Raw genomic sequence first — 14401 nt, forward strand, 5'->3', positions numbered from 1 at the left:
AAAATTTGTAAGTTTGTCCTGGGTGGCCGGTTCAAAATGATTATATATTTTCATTAGAATTTGTATATCTTTGACTATTTTCCTTATGCACTATATATTTGTTTATTATCTATTTTTTTGTAACGTTTCATTTTAATGGCTTATTAATTGATTCATTTATTCATCATAATTATTTATTGTTAAAGTTATTATTATTTCCTTATATAATGATTGGTCTAGAATTGGTCACACATTCATACAATATTTGATGATTATATATGATCCTAACTATATATATATATATATATATATATATATATATATATATATATACATATATATATATATATATATGGGCATAGGAAATATGTGGTTGTTACGTACCCAATATTAGGTATAGAACCACCAAAAATAAATCTAAACTACCAAAATTGTAAAGTTTTAAATCAAATAAATTAAATTACATTTCCATCTTGTGTTGTCTTATGTTTCATTGATGTAAAACAAACAACAAATGTTAAAAATAATATAAAATACACATATTCAAAACTACAATTAATCCGATAAAATACAATACACACATTCAAAACTCAAATTCTTATCACAATTAATCTGATCTTTATCATTTTTAAGAATATAATGTATTTTCGTATGTTCGACCATAACCCAACATCAGTTGAAGACTCTATAACGAAACTAGGAAACAATTTTTTTTGGTTAAGTTTATGATTTGTATTAAAATTGCGTAGTTTAGAGCCGAAACGACATAGTATTAAAAGTTCTATATATATATATATATATATATATATATATATATATATATATATATATATATATATATATATATATATATATATATATATATATATATATATATATATATATATATATATATAAGCACTTAATGGATATTTTACTATAAAAAGACCAATTTTTGAGTAGACACACATACTCAAAAAAACAAATGTAAAGGTGTTTGTGTTGATTTAAGGTCTTTTAACCATTTTTAAAGGCTATAATGTTAGAACTTTTAATTTGAAAGTTTGTTATAAACTGATTTTTTTTTTATATATTTCTTTTGGTTTTATTATACTGTTAATACAGTTGATGTATGTTGTGGTTGAAATATCATTGTAAATAAATCAAATACATATTATGTGGATGTATATTATTTAATTAAGTATGTTATATATGATTGTTTGGTTTGTATTACTCTAAAGAATAATTGATTCAAAGTCATAGATATGTGATATTTTCCTTGTAAGTCTCTTTTGAATATAAATTGTTTATTTTATCATGTTATATTAATCCTGCACGTTATATTAATCCTGCACATGATGCACATGTGACGGTTGTTTAGAGTACAAGCCTACAACCACAGATGTATTAAATGAGGAGTTATGAGAATATTAAACTGTAGTAAAGTAGTGGTGTGAAATGGAGCAAGTGTTATAATTAGGGGCGGGCATAGGTGATTTTCCATGGAGAGTTGACAAATTATGAGCAAGTTTGGATGTATGTGTTGTGTTTTCAAATACCTGTAATAAATTAATATGTATATATGCGTGTATAAGACACAGGTTATTTCATGATCGATGGTTAGTAGTTGCAAGTGTTAAGCACACTGCACACTAACTACACACTAGAGAATGTTGATTTTTTTATGATCGATGTGAAAGTTGATTTGATAACATTTTCCTGAAAGTGAAAGCGTTGTTGAATACGAATTGAAGCATCTGATAAATAAAAGAATGAAATTTTTGAAAAGTTGGCAAAATGTGTCGAAGATGGCCCTAATTAAATTGCAAGCATTTTACAGATAGATAATGTAGTAGTTTGAGAAGACAAAAAGGTCGTTAAGAGAAAAAGAAAGCTCTGAATGAAATACTACAAAACATAAAAGGAATTAAGGGATGATACACTTCCAGAGAGAGAGAGAGAGAGAGATGATAAGAGCAACATAACATGTGAGAGAGAGAGAGAGAGGATGCGATTGCTATCTTGAACTATATTTACTCTGAGAAAGAAAGTGAAAGTAGCAAGGGTGGGGTCATGCATGCCTCTTTCTTTGTACACCGACTGGTAATTGGTTATGAAAAACAAAGAGAAAATTGTAGAGCAGCAATCCAAGTCCTTCAAGTATGTATGATTGTGACGTTGGGCCCTTTTGCACTTTTGTCTGCTGGGTTGTTGAAAGAAGAAGCAAGACTTTCAGTTTCAAGACCAAGACCAAGAGCTTGTAGAGTTGACCTAATAGAACAAACATCACAAAAGGACAAATCCACTAACTATTAAACTAAATTATTTGTATATTTACTAATTGGAATTTTGATTTAAAAAAGGTAGGTAGGTAGGTAGGTGTAGGTACCTAGGCAAGGAGGATTTGATATTAGGTTGACTGGCATATGCAGCAAGGGGACCTCGTAGGCTACCATACTTGTTCAGAGCACCCTCAAGCTGTGGTGAAGGCAACTGCAATAATAATCAACAAGTCAACAATCATATTTAACTTAATATAAACCAAATACAAAATGTGAAAGTGAAAGCGAACAAGGGGGGGAATAGATACATACTTGTAATAATACACGAAAAGAATGTGGCTGTGTTTGTGAAATGCATTTCAGAAATCCGACCCACAATTTCGGCATCCTCCATACCTGTACACAACCACAACCATTTATTCCATCTTATTTCCTCTATATATATATATATATATATATATATATATATATATATATATATATATATATATATATATATATATATATATATATATATATATATATATATATATATTTTATGATGATACAATTACAAACACAAGTAGCTCACCTGTTTACTTACGAGTTTGGAAAGTAGCTCCATAACAAAGTCAACCTGGACCATGAATATTATGAAACCAAACCAAACCACAAGTTACAAACCGATAAACAAAGTCAACCAAGTTAAGATTAAGATTAAGATTAAGATTAAGATGATGGGATGGGATACCAATTTGGGAAAAGCATCCATGGCCTGGATTACTGTCCTCATGAACAGAAGAGGTAAAGGTGTTTGATCAACCTAAAGATCAACTTTAGTAAGTATTCTCAACACATGACATGACATGAAATAATTAAAAATTAAGTTTCTTGTAAGTTGAAAACAGAAATAACACCATTTGGTTCAATGCTTTTGCTAGGACTTGCTGTGTGAAAACAGTACGCTGCTCAAAACAAGCTGAACAAGCATCCATTATCTGCAAAAAGTTTGAAAATTGGCTCATGGATTTTGACAACTGATATATATATATATATATATATATATATATATATATATATATATATATATATATATATATATATATATATATAATGAATGAATATGAGATATGATGAGCATGCCTTTTTTAGTGGAACACCATCCTTCTCAGGGCTAATGTCATGGATTGCCACCAATACTTCTGCTGGTGTCAGTGCGGGCCCCATATGAGCTGAACCCTGCTCACACCACCAACAAAATTTTTAGGTAAAACTACTTTCTATTCTATTATTATTATTATCTTCAGTTATAATTAATGTGGAACCACAATAAAATTGAAACCTGCAGTATGTGGGCCAGTGCTGTCTGAAACTTGTCCAATGGAAGCTGAACGAGTCGTGGGAAAACAGGCAAAACCTCATTCTTGGTAAATGAAGACAATATTGGAATAAGTATTGCAGCATCCTGCAAGACAGAAATACCATCCACTCCATGTAAACACAATATTCCAAAAAACATCATCACATTTATATTTTTTTTTTTTTTAAAAAAAAAGCAGTGTCACCTTAAGTTTAGTTTTGTATAAACGCTTGACAGTTTCAATTAAATCGGCCGAAGGAGTCGTCCCTTCACATAGAACATGAAGCACCTTGTACAACACACACCATAAAATTATATCAACACAACAAAAGTACAAAACAAAAGCTTTAAAGATTAATTAAACACACCTGTGTCAGGAGGTTTTCACTTCCTTGAGGTGGATCAGATATTATTGAGAGTAAATCAGAATATGATGGGCCTAAAGCCCGGATAAGTATAGGAACATGACGATGAACAGCCTGTGCATTATATCAGAAAGAAAGTGAAACACAATGAATCAAAACATCTGTTTATCACAAAATTTCAACAAGAAAAAAAAAATCCCACCTGCTTAACTGCCTTAGGAGCATGATCATATTTGTCAAATACAAGTTGAAGAAGACTAGGTTTCTGCAAAAATCAGCATTAGTATTAATTAGTATGTAACAAACAGAAACAATACAACAAAACACAAGCAAAGAAAGCAAACCTTGGTGCATAAAGCAAAAAACAGAGAAAGGTGTTGTTGAGCTTGTGCAGGCGACATTGACTCGCTTTCAGAAGTTCCTGGCTCTGAAATTTGAGACCCACTAACTGATGTTTCTTGATTTCCCATCTGAAACTGGATCAAGTTTTTCATTTCAAATCAATACATATACACCATTACATTACAAGAGTTGATGATTAAACATAGCAGTAGCACACCTGCCCTTCAGGTCTTTGTTCATTGGCCCCACAAACTGACAGCTCAGCACCAGCACCTGATACTGGTCTGTTAACAGCCGAGAGCAATTTGTTTGTGGCAAAATCCTCAATTTTCTCCGAGATGAAACTAATTACATAAAGTTTGTTTGCCACCTGACAACAGATACAACAAACAAAAAACTCAATCATCAAGTAGTTGTGACTTTGTGCATCAAAAAAAAAAAAAAGTACCAAGTTTTACCAGTCGTATAGCTTTTGCACGGATGTCATCTTTAGGATGAACAGCACACTGCATTTCAAGATGCATCAAAGTGAGGAGAAATGCATTTATTTCAAAAATTAAAAAACTTATAGAAAAAAAAATTAACCTTCAAGGCAATATCCAAAAAGGCCTGACGCTCGTGAGGACGCCCTAAAATCAAGCTCCATAAAGAACCAAGACCTTGAGTGACACGATCACCATCACGAATATCTTTTCCACAGTTATTATCTGAGCAGCATATCTCATCAAGAAGCTCAAATGCAGACTCAGGCAAAAAAGGAGCTTCACTAAAAAGTCTGCTCAACGACTTATCACTTGCTGGTAAGGCATCCAGCAGACATTTAGCCTACAAAAATATAGTGCTCGATAAGTCGATCTCAATACATTTTTTTTTTTTTTTGAAAAAAAGTTTTATGTGGATCAATTAAATAGCAACTTCTTACCACTCCCAGAAGGAACTTGTCATATACAACGGCCCCTGAAGAGTCTTGGGCTGAATCTGACACCCTGACAGCATGGAGGTGGTATAGCACATGCATTACAAGCTCATGCCCCTGGTTAAGGAGTGCAATCATGAAAATGTGTATTAAAACACAAAAAAGGTTTGACATTAATTATATAATATGATATTTTGAAAAGAATATATATATATATATATATATATATATATATATATATATATACCTTCTGATGCTGGTAGTCTGAGACAATATGCTTTTGCATCATTAAAATTACATCATCATCAGCATCAACCTGCAGACAGCACAACAACAAATGCAGAAATTATCTACTGCTGCCTCAAGAAAACATTGCTTATTTTGATGCAAATTTCAAAGATTGGTACAAGGCTTTTAGTATTGCCATCTTTCCATATTCACTCTTTGTATTGAAAGAAATTTGGTCAAAGATACTGATTTAGATAACAAGAAAGATATGCATTCTGCCTTTGATGTTCCCAACATGTCACAAATGCAGTTTCACATTATAATATGTTTTCTCTATCAGCAGATTGAGAATTTAACAAGTTTCACATTATAAAATATAATAGATGGTTCTTGTACATCCTTCACTTACAATCTGTGTTCCCCCAGAACTGTCAGGTTTCCACTTAAATCAGTAATGCACAGTACCAGTCATTTAAGCATTTTTATTTACAGGTTATATATATATATATATATATATATATATATATATATATATATATATATATATATATATTAAAAAGAAAAATGACCCCCACGCCCCTATCATTATAATACTTGTTATCTCTTTCTGTTCAGTTGGCAAATGAACACAAATCTGCAAGTGTCCCACAAAATTCTTTGTTCGGCTAACTATGACCTTATACATGTTCTTCTCATCTTTTCCTAAAAAATAAGCAGCAGAAGCATCAAGTACAATATTTCTCTGTCAACTATAAGCCCCTGTTCACAACCAACCTGATAACTTGCTATTTCCAGTTTACAAACTACTTGGGAAAAATATTTGAATAACGTAATGTGTAAGGCCAAGTTATTTAGCTAATACATTCAGTTTTTTAGAAATGTTTTTGATGTTTGACCTTATTACTTGTAAGTTAAAGTAATGGATGTTGTTTATATAAGCTCCCGTGATAAGAATATATCAGATAAGAATGATTTGAGCATGACACACCATAACATGAACCGCATTACACACGAAAAAATCAATTATATTATTATATTACCTCACATATAAAACGTGTCATGGATTCTTTTACAAAATTATCATTATCATACATTATAAATAAAGATCCGGTACTCATATGTAATAATAAGTAAAAGAAAGTTAGAAACAATAAGAATATCTCCCCAAAGGAGAAAAAAGAAAAGCAGTTAAACTGGAGAAATGTTAACCAATCAAAAGAGGAGTCTACCCCCACCTGAGCAACCAGTCGAGAAAGCAATGCCATGCGTGTCTGCATAAACTCTGCTCCTCTTAACTGCTTATAAGAGTCTATAATCCTTTTGATTGCCATTTTCCTTGCATCTCTTTGCTGTTCTTCAGTCAATTCCACATAAGATGGAACCGCAGGTAAATCAACAGATGTTTCCTCCATGACAGGTGTCTCCACTCTGCCTGGTGGTGAGAGCTGATCATCATCCATGAATGAAGATGATGGCAGGTGGCCTTCATCTGTCATTGTAATAATATCCGTTGACTTTTGTTCATGTGAGTCAACAGAAGAAATTGCTACATCTGAAACAATATTCAATTTCACATCAGGACCAACTTGTTCATTGGGAACCTGTTCCTTAAAAGATGATTGATTTTCTGGGGTATGAAACTTGGTTTCTATTTTGGGTATAAGAATTTCTGATTTATCTTCAACAGGTGGAGTAGGTTGTGGTTGTCTAAACAGAAGAGAGGCATCAAAATCAGACTCTGGTAGACCAGATTGTGCAGCATCTTCCACAATATGATCTGATGGGGTTCCAACAACACGCCTTGGGTCATGGCGACGAGGATCCTGTAAACAGCATGCATGTTCAACTTTTAACTCAATAAAAATAATGATATGATATGACAAAACTTAAACTCACCCTTCGTGAATCACGTTTAGGATCTGATTGCAGAAGAGTATTGGAAGTGGGTGTAGGAGACAACGGGGCGGCACTAGGGCGGGGTACTAGCTGGCTGCTAAGTCTGGTTAATGGGGGAGGGCTTTTTGGTAAATGTTTCATGTTTGTAACAACAATGTCTGCTAGAAGATCAGGATGTATCTGGGATATAAGGATTTCAAGAGATTCAGCACCTCTTTCTCCTTCAGCTAGTAAAGCACCAATCATGGCAATCATTTGTTCAACAGGGCTGAGACCGTTATCTAATGGTGGCATCTTGGCTGATACACCATTTACTGAGTGGTCATCACTACCATTAGAACAAGCATAACGACTCCTTTTTGAAGATGAATCACTATGTTCTTGATCCATAGGAGTTGACCGTTTCCTTGCCATGTCACCACCTGACATAAGCATATGGCTTGATGGTTGTTGCTCATCCTGAAGAAGATAGAATAAATAAATAAGCACAAAACAAAAATTAAACCAATGAGTCAAAGAGACAGATGTACCTTGTTTGCCCGAGCATCACGGGCGCTATTTCTGAGCATTTTATCAACCTGACGCATCACCTGGTCAGCCGCATCACCAGCATTCATTGCCCGCAAAATCTTGAGCAACTTGTCTCTCGACTGATTTCAGATTTAAACCAATGAGTCGTCAGCACTACCCAATACAAGTATTATAGTATAAGAAAAAGAAATATTTATAATTACCTCCATGATAACAGGGTGTGTGCACCTCAAGAATCCCAAGTAAGCAGTTCGTAAAGAATACTGTATGCTGGCATTATGGGCTCCTTTTGCTATGAAATTACCATCAAAATCAACGAGTGCAGAAACAACAGAGCTATAGTGAACCGGCCTCCTCCGAGCTATGATAGCAAGACTGAAAAACAAAAAAGATTTTGAGGTTCAACATAAAATTAGATGGCAAGGATACATCAAGCCAAATATTGGTCAAAACTGTATTAAATAAAATCCAATTACTTATGGAGTGCCATAAATTCAACAAATACAAAAATGTTCACCCAACATATCTAGTTCCACTTGTACAAGTTTTCAGGATGTATAATAATAGCACATTGCCAAGCCCTACAAAATACTTGCACCATACAACAACCAGAAAACAGATAGTAGTTTTAGTTTATATTGCAGAAACTTCTGTTCAACCTTCATTTTTAGGACACTAACTTTCATTATTACAGGATTCAGACACAAATAAACACAGCTCAAGGACAACTATATGGTATATTGTGCATAAAAGGTGTTCATAAATTGAATCATTTTTGTATGCATCAAAAATTATGGAACAGCTGCATTGACAGTCCCCAAAGATCATAAACACCGAGCTTCCGTGGAAAATGTAATAGATTTTTGTCGATTAATATTCTTGGACCTGAATGATATAACTCCTTTTGTCAACAATGTTACCACTGGAAAAATGAACCACATTGTTGTATGGATGTGCAGTTTCTCAAAAAATGAAATGATGAAAAAAACACAATACAACAATTGTGAAAAATCTTCATTTACTTTGATAGCCCCAGCCAGTGCCTGCACCGTTTGTACTCAACAACTCACTACCCTTCCAGAATTTCCACAGATTCAAATACATTATATATTAGTTTTTTAATTATAAAAATGATGACTTCATTAATGCAGATGAAGTGCAGCTTCAAAAGCAGCAGCATCCTAACATTATTTCAGAAAATCTGGATGAAAACATACTGCATCAACATATTTATTCATGCCTTCTCTGGGCACAGCAAAAAAACAAAAAACCTTTTGTGCAAGAGAAAAACCTTTGATTAACATCAGTAGAAGTGAGAATTTGAGATCTGAGTTAAAAAAAAATAAATAAATAAATAAATAATTATTTGGTTGATAGCAGGTGAGGACCTGTTGAGTGCATTTTAAAAACAGGATACAAGAAAGACCACATCCCTGAATAACAAAGATCTGACAAACGAAATGAAAGAACAAAACACCACAACCAACATAAATTGGACATTTTACTGAAGCAGCCATCAACAGTATTGAAAAAAAAAAGATATTTAATTGATTATGGTTATTCAATGTATGTCAAAGGTTGATTAAGTTAAATTTACAGGAAGTCTTGTCACAATACAAGGGCTGTATGTATGTATGTATGTATGTATACACAGCAAATGAATGAGAGAACAGTTTAAAAGATATAAACTGCATTGCTATGCTACCAAAGCCCCTCAGCAAATAAGCTATCAAAAATTGCCTGCTAGAAGCCGGTGCTGACATCAGCAGTTCCATTCCATGCCCATCTGATTGACCTTGCACGTTGCTGCAACCAACAATATTACAAAAAGAGCACTTCAAGTTGTACTACAACCTGATTCCACCTCCAACAACACTTCTAACTTTAGAAACAGAGATACTTATGCCAAGCCAAATTGTTTTTCCATAAATCCCAAAAAATATTGAAATTTATCTCACTGACGAAAAAATATGAGCACTAAAAATGGACTGTTTGTCACTGGAAAACCTTGGTAAAGAATCAAGTTGCAACATCCTAATATCAACCGATACAAACGCCTTTTCTACATAAATACAACTCTAACTATTAAAGGCTATCTCAGAAGTACTGATATTCTCATTACTTAACTAAGGAGCACATAATGGTAGTCTGCTTAAGCATGGGAACAAACAAAGATGAATGCCAAGCATAAATAAAGGAGACATTCTCCTTCAACAAATAACAAACAAGAATTAAACACTGTAAGTTTATAACAAACAAACAAAAAAAAAAAGCATGTATTTGTTTCCATCAAGTTTCCAGACAAAGCGACTGCATGGTATGCAAATTTTAAGAAAATGGCAGTGACAATGTTTATTGAATGCATGCAGCAGACAAATGACAAATGGGGATGATATCTCACCTATTAATAATAGAAATTGTAATGGAACCGGGGAGAAGACTAGGCGACCTCAACAAATCAAATAAAATGAACAAGGATCTATTTGCTTCTGACTGGAGTGCAATTGAATCCAGAACAGGGTGACCACCAGACAACCATGAAATATTGAACATCTGTGCACTTCTAGCAACTGCTACATGTCCAAAGGAGACTCAGTTATATCATTATCAACCAACAAAAAGAGACCAAACCCCTCGACATTGATGTAAAAAAATAGCCAATACCTTCTGTAGCATGCCCTCTAGAATCATTGTCAGGCATGAACAGCAATACACAAGTTTCCAAAAACTTTATAGCAAGCAGCCTTGGACCAACAGACCTAGCCTACAAAATCAATGCAAGTTTGTATTGTATCAATCAATCACACTTTCCAAAATTCAATTACTGAAAGCTAAATTCATAATACCTCCAATGCAACTTGGAAGACAGAATCCTTAAACTTGATCATCCATGACCAGATCTCTTCAAGCCATCTTTCCACTATACCATGCCGGTGAAACTATAAATTTTTCAAAATAAAGTTTCACGATTTCAAGGTAAAGCAAGAATGAATGCACATATTCTCACAAACAAAAGCTAGAAGAAAATACAACAGAAAGCTGACACAGACACAACAGATTTCTTCATATATCAACTAGTAGAGTAGTAAGTGCCACAAGAAATATGGCATTCGCATATTATAAGTTTTCATAATTATGGGTGCACCTGAAAAATCATTGTCTCTACCACTATGATCAGTAACCAAATCTTTAAAACTAAGTGGAATTGACAATTGCAAGGAACTTAAAAAACAGAAAAACAGGGAAGTAATGTTCTTATGCTAAACTTCTCTTAAAATCAATACTAAATCTCTTAAATTTCATCAACAATTATTTCAAGAAATATTTGCAAGGTGGAAGTTTGAGAGGCACATTTTAGTTTACACAAGTACTTGACTAACTAGATAAAATAAGATTCACAAGAAAATTTCCATGTACAAGAATTGCAATAAAATAAAATAAAAAAGAGTACAATTAAAGCAGTACAGGAAACATTTCAGATTAAGCTCAAGCCTCTAGAATCATGTGTATCTACAGATAGGGATAAAAGAAAATAGACAAAAGAAACCTGAAAAGCTAACGCATCCAACACTTCACAGAAGATATGTGTGCCAGCAACAATGGCTTGTCTAGCAACAACAGAATCAGGATCAGTTAGTAGTGTCAACAAGACTTGCATCAGTAGCTGTGAATACTCCATTGCTTTTAAACTGATCTCCTCAACCACCCTATTACAGCATAAGATCATATTAGCATGAAAAAAAACATATTGTAAAGCTATAAAACCAGAGACATAATTTCAGTGATGTGTGTTTTGAACTTCAATCTTCCATTCGTATGAAATTTATTTCAAAAGAATCACTGGAATCTTATCATATATATACTTACACACACACACACACACACACACACACATATATATATATATATATATATATATATATATATATATATATATATATATATATAAAGTAACTACAAAGATTAGAACTATTTGTCATGTGAGAACTCTTCTTACAATAATTAAAGCCTTGAATCTACAATGATAAAACTACATAAAAATGACCAATTTTATCTCCAATAAACTTATGTGAATCAAAAGTATCACTTCATAAATACAATCTTTACAAAAAGTAAAACAGAAGTATCACCCCATCAACTCTAAAGAACAGTATTAGTAACACTGATATTTATGTCGAGGCTAGTACCACTATATTTGAAAACTTTTATGGCTCTTGTTACAAATTAAACATCAAACTTTCCCACAAGTGTTGTACTTGCTAAAAAGTTGAGTGCTTCTATAAATTTTATATGAAGTGCATCAGTCACCATATCAACCTAGATGATAAAGATTTGAAAGTAACTATTTTGGGGGCGGAGGGAGCTATATAAATATATTCCTATAAACTCTGATGCCTTGTTCTAAATTAAGACAGTCAATGTAAACGGTTCCAATACGAATTTCAATAATCACTTATATTGTTAAAATCATAGGCTATCAGATGTTCCAATTAAAGCATAAACTTGCGACCCATCCCAAATTTTGTTATCTTCACATGAATCCCCAACAAACAAAAGACGTTTCACTTGCAATAATCCATTACCACGAAGATATAGCCTCTGTAGGGCAACGCATTGTCAAGAAATTACAACTACATCACGAATTTCACAGGAAACTTATAAGATATTTGAACATATGGAAAACTCACTCGACAAGGGTTTTTCGGACAAGGGCTTCATGACAAGACTGGAGCTCAACCAAATACGGAAATAGTTCGTCGGAAAGCAACGAAAGATCCGCGGATAATAAAATATCTTTGGCTTGCTTCAAAGACGAAAGTTTCACCGCCAAATCTCCGTGGTTATTTGCAGCGGCCAGGAGAGAGAGCGCTTGCTCTCGCTGTGAAGCAGCCATGTCTAGCCCTCGTGTGTGTAAATTGTAACCTAAGGATAAAATTGGGAAGTTCTTGTCTCTGGTTTTCTAGGGTTTTAAAGCAGAAACGGAAACGGTGAAAACACAGAGTCGTGTTTGTGTCGTCGCTCGCTCCCACATTTTAAAAGAGGATATCGGACTCGGAGATTTCGAACTTCGTTGCCCTATTCTTCGGTTCCTCAAAACTTGTACTCTTTTTCTCTTTTACTTCATCATAATCCAAGACTTTCTATTTTTTCTTTTTTAGTAATATGTTAAAATAGATTTTTAAAAAATTATAAATATAGCCAACAGACTTTTTAGTTAGAAATAGCTAAAAACTATTATTTCGATCAAAATTAGTCATTCAGATCACAAGTCATTCTTCTCACATGCCATTTGGGTTTTTTCACCTACAATTTTACCATATCGGCTATGAAATGGGCTTATTTTTCAACGTAGAGTTAGAGATGCATAAATTGGTGTTTTTTCTCAAACCGGTTTGGTTTTAATAAATAGAGTCAAACCAGGTTTGGCCTAAACCGGTTCTCACATGAAAATAGTCAAACTTATGTAAACCAATTCGGACCAGTGAAACCGGTTAGTAAATCGGTTCAAAAGATAGAGGGGAAAGTCGGGAAAATGACTTAGGAGGGTAACTATATTTTATCCGTGTTCACATATTGGCAACTTTTTCTTTTTTGTACATAATAAAGCAACTAACTTGTTTTAACTGTTTAAATTACACCAATATTATCGGCTAATAAATGTTTTAACCGGTAACTCAAAGGGAAAATGACTTAGAAGGGTAACTACCTCTTATACGTGTTCACATATTGGCAACTTCTTATTTTTTGTACATAAGAAAGCAACTAACTTGTTTTAACTGCGTAACATCCCAAAAATTATGACCAAAAATTTTGTTTTTAATTTAGTACTAAAACCATAATTGTCAAACCATTAATTTAATACTCCGGTATCAGGCCTCGCCCGGCATCAGGCCCCGCCCGCTAAACACATACAATCATATAACATGCTAACACATAAAGAAACATACTCTACTGTATTATGTCCTAAGAAACATACTCTGCTAATAATGAGATACAGAACTTCGTCCGTACTTAGCTAGTTCCAGCCACGGCTTCAGCAGTGCAAGGTGAGTCTCCTCACTGTGTGAATGGGTCTAAGGCCATAATGCCAGCCCATGTAGTCAATGAGTAGGAAGACCAGGGGGCTAGCCCTAGGCATTGTAAGCTAGTATGTTATTCATGACCAAGGTCTGATGTCAGGCGGATGCCCGAGGAATGTTTGCATGTTAGATTATACTTGTTGTCTGTGTGATAATTATAGGGATGAGCGTAGGCGGGTACCCGCCTCATTTGGCTAAAATCGGAACCGGAACCGGCGGTTCCTAGAAAGTTAGAACCGGAACCGGAACCGCTCTAGGCAGTTCTTAAATGTTTGGAACCAGTCCCGAAACCGGCGGTTCCAGTTCCGGGAGCGGGTAACCCAATCGCATTAATTTTGTTAACTTTTTTCGACAAAACCGCAATTTAGTTCGATCCAAATCAAATTAATTCGGACCAAAGACGGACAAAATCGGACCAATATATTCTAAACCGGTCTAAATAACATACATTTATATGAAATTAT

General features: G+C 33.9%; 1 protein-coding gene across 5 annotated transcripts; it reads right to left on the reverse strand.

The window, feature by feature from the left end:
• Window positions 1–1756: 1756 nt before the first annotated feature.
• LOC111894739 (uncharacterized) lies at window positions 1757–12949 on the reverse strand. Of its 5 annotated transcripts, none has more exons than XM_023890838.2 (26): window positions 12546–12945; window positions 11405–11564; window positions 10704–10796; window positions 10522–10621; window positions 10259–10430; window positions 8061–8232; window positions 7857–7976; window positions 7327–7785; window positions 6666–7253; window positions 5450–5518; window positions 5209–5319; window positions 4872–5111; window positions 4745–4792; window positions 4504–4656; window positions 4289–4420; window positions 4147–4209; window positions 3948–4058; window positions 3785–3868; window positions 3562–3684; window positions 3363–3458; window positions 3137–3217; window positions 2971–3042; window positions 2812–2856; window positions 2553–2636; window positions 2348–2451; window positions 1757–2229 (listed from the first exon to the last, which is right to left on the reverse strand). In XM_023890838.2, exons 1-26 carry the CDS (start codon window positions 12749–12751, stop codon window positions 2115–2117), a joined length of 3801 nt encoding a protein of 1266 aa, XP_023746606.2. In that variant the 5' UTR covers window positions 12752–12945; the 3' UTR covers window positions 1757–2114. The 5 variants fall into 5 exon arrangements, with proteins under 5 accessions (XP_023746606.2, XP_023746607.2, XP_023746608.2 ...); XM_023890839.3 differs by having other exon boundaries at window positions 10259–10427; window positions 12546–12944; XM_023890840.3 differs by having other exon boundaries at window positions 4289–4414; window positions 12546–12944.
• Between the last annotated feature and the right edge of the window lie 1452 nt (window positions 12950–14401).

This window comes from Lactuca sativa, chromosome 1 (assembly GCF_002870075.4).
Source record: "Lactuca sativa cultivar Salinas chromosome 1, Lsat_Salinas_v11, whole genome shotgun sequence".
In the NCBI taxonomy this organism is placed as follows: Eukaryota; Viridiplantae; Streptophyta; class Magnoliopsida; order Asterales; family Asteraceae; genus Lactuca; species Lactuca sativa.